General features: G+C 41.0%; 1 protein-coding gene across 1 annotated transcript in view; it reads right to left on the bottom strand.

Moving 5' to 3' along the window:
* Positions 1-3,310, bottom strand: part of LOC133655572 (ubiquitin carboxyl-terminal hydrolase 31-like) — a 30,579-nt gene extending 27,269 nt beyond the window's left edge. Inside the window, exon 1 of the mRNA XM_062055850.1 lies at positions 2,132-3,310. Within this exon, the coding sequence (XP_061911834.1) occupies positions 2,132-2,716 (585 nt within the window). The 5' untranslated portion in view covers positions 2,717-3,310. The remainder of the gene's footprint in view (positions 1-2,131) is intronic.
* Positions 3,311-7,877: the final 4,567 nt, after the last annotated feature.

Below are 7,877 nucleotides of genomic sequence, written 5' to 3'. Positions count from 1 at the left end.
GTGTGCCGTGGGATATTATCTAATTTCACCTATTTGGGTTAAAAATATGTTTTGCAAACCAGTAATTATAGTCTGCAAATGATGTGTTGTTGTTTAGTGTCGGTGCTGTCTAGAGCTCGGCAGAGTAACCGTGTAATACTCTTCCATATCAGTAGGTGGCAGCAGGTAGCTAATTGCTTTGTACAGGTAGATGTCGGAAACAGCGGGAGGCAGTGTGCACGTAAAAAAGGTTGTCTAACGTTTAAACCAAAAATAAACAAAAGGTGAGTGCCCCTAAGAAAAGGCATTGAAGCTTAGAAGCTTAGAAAAGGCTATGCAGAACAAAACTAAAACTGAACTGGCTACAAAGTAAACAAAAACAGAATGCTGGACGACAGCAAAGACTTACTGTGGAGCAAAGACAGCGTCCACAATGTACATCCGAACATGACATGACAATCAACAATGTCCCCACAAAGAAGGCTAAAAACAACTGAAATATTCTTGATTGCTAAAACAAAGTAGATGCGGGAAATATCGCTCAAAGGAAGACAAACTGCTACAGGAAAATATCAAAAAAAGAGAAAAAGCCACCAAAATAGGAGCACAAGACAAGAACTAAAACACTACACAGGAAAACAGCAAAAAAAACTCAAAATAAGTCATGGCGTGATGTGACAGGTGGTGACAGTACACCTACTTTGAGACAAGAGCTATAGTGATTCATGCTTGGTTATGGTTTAAAGCAGGGGTGCGCAATTAATTTTTACCGGGGGCCGCATGAGCAACCCGAGCACTGCTGGAGGGCCACATCGACAATATTTCAATTAAATTTTGCTCAATATTATTTTTGATATATACCGTAAGATACATAATAATTATAATAATAATAATTAATAATAATAGTAATACTTCAACATAGTGTGTGTAACAGCATTCCATGACTAATATAAATAAATTAACATTAATAATAAATGACAGTAAAATAAGCACACGTATGACTGAGGAGTCATAGTGTAACTTTGTGTGGTGTTTGAGTTGTCCGACTTTTTGTTGGCCATAAACGCACCAGTGGTTTAGTGCTATGCGTGTTGGTGACAGGTGACAAGTTGGTTTTGGCCTGGTTTGTACGGCAGAAAATGACTAGTTTTTCGAGATAGAAGTGTTTTACTTATGTTTTTGGTGTGGTTATGTCCGAATATAAACAGTTTTGCTCAATAAAGTGATCGATATAATTCCTGGCCTCGAAGCATCTGGATAGACGTTACAATAATTGAACGGTGTTCAATTGAACGGTGTTGACGAACACCGTTAGGGCCGCTTGTTGTCACTGTCACTCAAAGTTGCATTGCAAAATTACATAGAATAAATATGTTTATTTTGTTTAGAATTCAGATGGGATTTGATTTGGTGCGGGGCATATATTTGCTGCGCGCAGCAGACGCTTGAGCAGTGCGCAATTGCGCAGGCACGCACCTTAGAGGGAACGTTGCTTTGCAGTCCATGTCTTGTTGGAAACACGCCATTCTTCATCAACTTTTCTCTTTTTAGCGTCTCGGGTGTAAACCGTGCATCACTTGTCGCTGCATGTGCACCTTCACTCGCAGGTTACACACGGACACACGCCCATAAATAATACTTTTCAAAATAAAAGCAGCACAGTTGTATTGCGCGCACGACATAGATGTTTTTTCAACTTTATTTTGTAATTAGTGATTGCAGCTGTTCACATTCACTCACAATCACGCACACGCATGCGTCCACACGGAAGTAATACAAATAACGATTTTCAAAACAAAAGCAGCACTGTTGTATTGCACACTCGACATAGATACTTTTTAAAATTTATTTTGTAATTTATAATTGGCCTCACGCGGGCCGGACAGGGACGCACAAAGGGCCGGATGCGGCCCGCGGGCCGCAGAATGCCCAGGTCTGGTTTAAAGTCATATCCAACAATTGCGACAACGACTTTTTACTGTCAACTGAGTTTCGTTTTTTTAATGATTTCTGCTGGTGGTGTGCCTCCGCATTTTTTTCAGCGCAAAAAATGTGCCTTGGCTCCAAAAAAGTTGAAAAAACACAGGTCTCCAAGCTCAATATGGTATATGGTGATTGCTGTATGGAATGATGCACACACACATTTACTCACCTTGAAGTCCCTGCTGTGTTGAGGAGTGTACTCAAAGGTCCACAGAGCTCGGACCAGACCAGACAGCTGCTCCGTCACCTCCCCGGACTCCTGCTGCTGCTGCCGGCTGCCCTTCTTCTGCACCAGCACCCCGTTGGACTTACTCGCCTTGCTGTCGGTCCCACTCCCGGCCTCTCCTACTCCTCCTCCTCCTCCTCCTCCTCCGCCGCCGCCTCCTCCACGGAACTGCTCCAAGGCCAAGTACTCCGCGAAGAGCTCGGTGTTGCTCAGGCACTGCAGGATGGCGTTCATGAAGCAGGTGTTGCCGTGGTTCTTCAGGCCGGCCACGCCTGGCACCTTGTCCCCGAACGGGAACCCGCCGCAGTCGCTGTCGTCGGACGGCACCGAGCCCCCGCTGGTGGTCGCTATCAGCGCGGCGTCGTCCTTGTCGTCGTGGGCGGCCTGCTCGTCGGTGCTGAAATGGGACAGCGTGGAAAGAGTCCGGAGAACTCTGTTCATGAAGCTGCCCACGGAGCGGACTGAACTCCGGCGGAACAGCTTTTTGCTGAAGGATTTCTTCTCCTTGCTGCTGACCACTTTCGACATAATGGCTTCTTTTTTTCTTCTTCTTCTTCTTCTTCTTCTTATTTCAAACTCCACTTACATCCTCCGTCGAGCTCATGTTCCACTCAAAGGCCTGGCCGTCGCGCCAACATAAACACGGAAGAGCCTTCTCGGACCAGGGCGAAGCTCGTACGCGTGGCCGCACAAGGCATCTCCTGCCCGGGCACGACACGGCCCGTGTCACGGGGGTGGGGCGCTGGATCCTCAGCGACTCGAAGACATAAACACCAACCTCGTCATGATGGAAGCCTCGTCATGTATTCAAAATCGCGCCGATGCGAGGATTTCGGTGGATTTCGTTGATGTTTACCCGGTGGATGTCGTCCCTAAAGAGGCTCCATGGTGCTCGGTGGTAGCCCGCAGCCCGCCGCCGAAGAGGAGCATCTCCTCGCTCGGTTCTTCCCCACCCCCTTTTTGAAACGAGGGCAGGGGTCACTTGCGTCAACGTTCGAGTCCCTTAACGCCCGCTCGGGACAATAGTTGACGGCAAGGCCGCTTTTATGGTCTCCATCCTCATCTGTAGGCAGCGACACTGCAGGCAGGCAGGCAGGCGGGCAGGGCGGTGACGGATGACGTCAGAGCCAAACACTGGTCCATGTTGGAGGAGAGCAGGTGGATGCTGGGTGACGCTCCATCAGTCTCCATACAGACTCCAAGCGCTGCAAGGCAAGCGCCAATCACCGCATGTTGCCAGATAATGTCAAATGAACACATTTAGATGCATATTATTGCAAAACTATGGCATAAGAGGTGTTTCACAACAGTGGTTAAGTAGTTATTTAAGCAATAGATCTCAATATGTGGAAATTAATAAGACTAAATCACAGCCAAGAAGAGTAACTTGTGGGGTGCCACAAGGCTCGGTATTGGGACCTAAGTTATTTATACTATATTTAAATGATATTTGTTCAGTGTCTAATAAATTGAAATTTATTATGTTTGCAGATGATACAAATGTATATTGTTCAGGAGAAGACTTGAAGGAAGTGTTGAGGATAATAGAGGTTGAGTTGATTCAGCTAAAAAAATGGTTTGATATTAATAAGTTATCATTAAATGATAAGAAAACTAAGTTTATGGTGTTTAGTGGTGCAAGGACAAACTGTGAAGCAAAATTAAAATTAAATCAAGTGGAAATTGATAGAGTATATGAAACTAAATTCTTGGGAATAATAATTGATCATAAATTATGTTGGAAACCGCATATTGAATATATAAAGGGAAAAATATCCAAATCCATTGCTATTCTTTATAAAGTAAAACACATGCTGAATAAGAAATGTTTGCATATGTTATATTATTCTTTTATTTTTCCATATTTAACATATTGTGTTGAAGTTTGGGGAAATGTTTATAAAACAAACGTAGACCCAATAATTAAACTTCAAAAAAGGGTCATTAGAATAATACACAAAGCGTGCTACTATGAACATACCAATCCATTATTTATAAGTTCTAATGTGTTAAAATTTTCAGATATTGTGTTTTTAAAAACAATGGAAATTATGTTTCGAGTAAAGAACAACAGCCTTCCAGCTTGTATTCTTAGGTTATTTCAATTAAGAGGAGTAAACTATAATTTACGGGGGATATTGGTTTTCGAAATATGTAAAGCAAGAACAAATACAAAATACAAATGTATTTCAGTTTTAGGAGTTAAATGGTGGAACAAGCTCAGTGATGAGTTGAAGACATGTACTTCTTTGTTAAGGTTTAAGAAAACATTGAAAGGTGAAATAATTGAAAATTATAAAATATAGCAACGATTACTTTCATCCCATTGATTTTTTTTTTCTTTTTAATGTTGATGTTCCAGGTAATCTTATTTTCAGTGAAGGTATAGGATAGGCAAATATAAGCCTTGGCTTCAGCCTATTCCTTTTTCGGTCATGCTTTTTTCTTTTCTTTTCTTTTTGTGTGTAAATGTGTATGATTGTTATATATGTATAATTTGTACTGTACTGTCACACAAAATGGTTAATGGTTGATCATATGACCGAAATAAACTTATTTCATTCATATTAGAATGAAAAAAAAGTCGACATAAATCATTGTTGGATAGCTTTAGAGTAGGGGTGTTAAACGTAAGGCCCGAGGGCTGGGTCAGGCCCGCGAACAGGTTTCATCCGGCCCGCGGGATGAGTTTGCTAAGTATAAAAATGAGCCAAAAATTTTGAATGGAAGAAACTGCTGTTGTAAATGTGTCCACTAGATGTCACAATAGCAATTCATTGTATATTTGTAGATTATGCTACATATGTAAAAAAAAAAAAAAAAAAAAAATCAACCTATCTAGGGATAGGTTGATTGGCAACACTAAATTGGCCCTTCAGTGTGAATGTGAGTGTGAATGTTGTCCGTCTATCTGTGTTGGCCCTGCGATGAGGTGGCGACTTGTCTAGGGTGTACCCCGCCTTCCGCCCGATTGTAGCCGAGATAGGCTACAGCACCCCCCGCGACCCCGAAAGGGATAAGCGGTAGGAAATGGATGGATGGATGGTTGTAAAAAAAAAAATAAACCACGTGATGTTAGTGCACCAGTCGAGGAAAATGATCAAACTACATAAATAACATCCTGTAATTTGATTTTGATATGTGAGTGTGAATGTTGTCTGTCTATCTGTGTTGGCCCTGCGATGAGGTGGCGACTTGTCCAGGGGTGTACCCCGCCTTCCGCCCGATTGTAGCTGAGATAGGCTCCAGCGCCCCCCGCGACCCCAAAGGGAATAAGCGGTAGAAAATGGATGGATGGATTATTTTTTTGTTGTAATAGATTGAAAATTAACACCAATGAGTTGACTGATGAACATTCTCACATAATGTCTTCAGAAAATATGACAAATAAAGATAGAATACTATTAACCGCAACATGTAAGAGTAAAAAAAAACCGCAACAACATTATGATTTGTACAATTTCAGAATGTGCTCGTTCTATTTTTAAACAAAGAAAACAATCGGAAGTTGTCTTTATTTTTAAGTTATCATGCCGTGATTTTACCAGTCCGGCCCTCTTGGGAGTACATGTTTCTCCATGTGGCCCCCGATCTAAAATGAGTTTGACACCCCTGCTTTAAAGTATTATATCAAACTATTATAAGACTATAAAATAGGTACATTTACCCCAAAGCTCAAAATTTAAATCGTCTAACTGAGAAAACAAATACTAGCGCAGTCAAAAATAAAATGCATTAATCATATGCACAGACACAGACCTACCGTTAGGCAAACGCAGGCAGTTGCCTGGCCCTCCAAGATTTCCAGGGGCCCCAAATGTAAAGTTTTCTTCTGTTAAAAACCATTCTCTTTTTTTTGTCCTAAATCCTGAGATTCAAAATAGTCGTCCCTCACCACATTGCCAAATACTGCGCATTATTAAAAACGTATTCTAAATTAAGCATTTTCAAGCAGTACAGTGGCTAAATAAACTAACAAAGTATCAATACTTCAGTAGTATTTGCCACTAGAGCAGGGGTGTCAAACTCATTTTAGATCGGAGGCCACATGGAGAAAAATCTACTCCGGAGTGGGCCGGACTGGTGAAATTACGGCACGATAACTTAAAAATAAAGACAACTTCAGATAGTTGTCTTTGTTTAAAAATAGAACAAGTACATTCTGAAATTGTACAAATCATAATGTTGTTTTTTTTACACTTACATGTTGCGGTTAATAGTATTCTATCTTTATTTGTTGTTATTTATATTTTATGAATACATTATGTGATAATGTTCATCAGTCAACTCATTGGTATTAATTTTCAATCCATCAAGATGAATTACAGTATGTTATTTATGTAGTCTGATCATTTTCCTCGACTGATGTACTAACATCATGTGGTTTATTTTGTACATATGTAGCATCAATTACAAAGATACAAAAAATTGCTATTGCGACATCCAGTGGACACATTTAGAACAGCAGTTTATTTCATTAAAAAATGTCAGGTTAATTTTTATACTGAGCAAACTCATCCTGCGGGCCGGATAAAACCTTTTCTCTGGCCTGATCCGGCCCTCGGGCCGTACATTTGACACCCCTGCTTTAGAGTATTATATCAAACTATTATAAGACTATGAAACAAGTACATTTACCCCAAAGATCAAAACTAAATCGACTAATTGAGAAAACAAATACTAGGGCAGTCAAAAATAACGAGTCAACTCAAAAAAATGCATTTATCATATGCACGGAGGAAAACGCAGGCAGTTGGCTGGCCCTCCAATATTTCCAGGGGCCCCAAATGTCTTAAAAGTTTTCTTCTGTTTAAAACTATTCTTTTTTTGTCTCAATTCCTGCGATTCAAAATAGTAGTCCCTCACCACATCGCCAAATACTGCGCATAATATAAAAAATGTGTTCTAAATGAAGCATTTTCAAGCATTACAGTGGCTAAATAAACTAAAAAGTATCAGTACTTTAGTAGTAATTGGCACTATAGAGACCAAACCAATCAGAGCGGGCTGTTCAGTACCGTGACCACTGATTGGCCCAGCCTCAAGCAGCATTACTATGTTGGATTAAAAGAGTGTAAAGGTGACTAAAGGGTGTTATTTCATGTCCAGAGGGCTCCAATAATGTTGAAAACGTTACGTTCCGGTCGCAATGTAGCGAAGGTCGGATGCAAAAGTTGGGAAGCGGCATGCAGGTAAGAGTTTTTTGATATTCAAGGCAGTGTGGTTCAGTTGGTAGAGCGGCCATGGCAGCAACTTGAGAGTTCCAGGTTCGATTCCAGCTTCCGCCATCCTGGTCAGAACACTTTACTGTCGCTCCCGGTGCCACCCACACTGGTATAAATGTAGCTCAAATTTACATAATGTATTTCACTATAAAGCATATACAATATAAAGCATCTACAAAAAAAAGCGCTAAATAAAAGTAATTCACTTCACAAAACTAACAGTGTGGCGTTCGGAGTTGCACGGGAGGCCCAAGGCAGCACTTAGCTTAAGGCTAAATCATAAAAAGTTAGCAACAGTTGGCATTAAGTAAAACATAAGCAATAATAGCGAGAGCCAAACGAACGTAAACTGTCACGTAGAGCGAACAATTAACCTGCATCGAGTAAAAAAAATGGTGGGTGATTAGTGATGGCAGCAGGTCGGGACACTAATCAACAAGCAGTAACTAGTGTGTGATCTCAAG

The sequence above is a fragment of the Entelurus aequoreus genome, linkage group LG08 (assembly GCF_033978785.1).
Source record: "Entelurus aequoreus isolate RoL-2023_Sb linkage group LG08, RoL_Eaeq_v1.1, whole genome shotgun sequence".
Classification (NCBI taxonomy): Eukaryota; Metazoa; Chordata; class Actinopteri; order Syngnathiformes; family Syngnathidae; genus Entelurus; species Entelurus aequoreus.
Note: the sequence above shows the minus strand (reverse complement) of the source record. Positions and strands in the feature narration are given on the sequence as shown.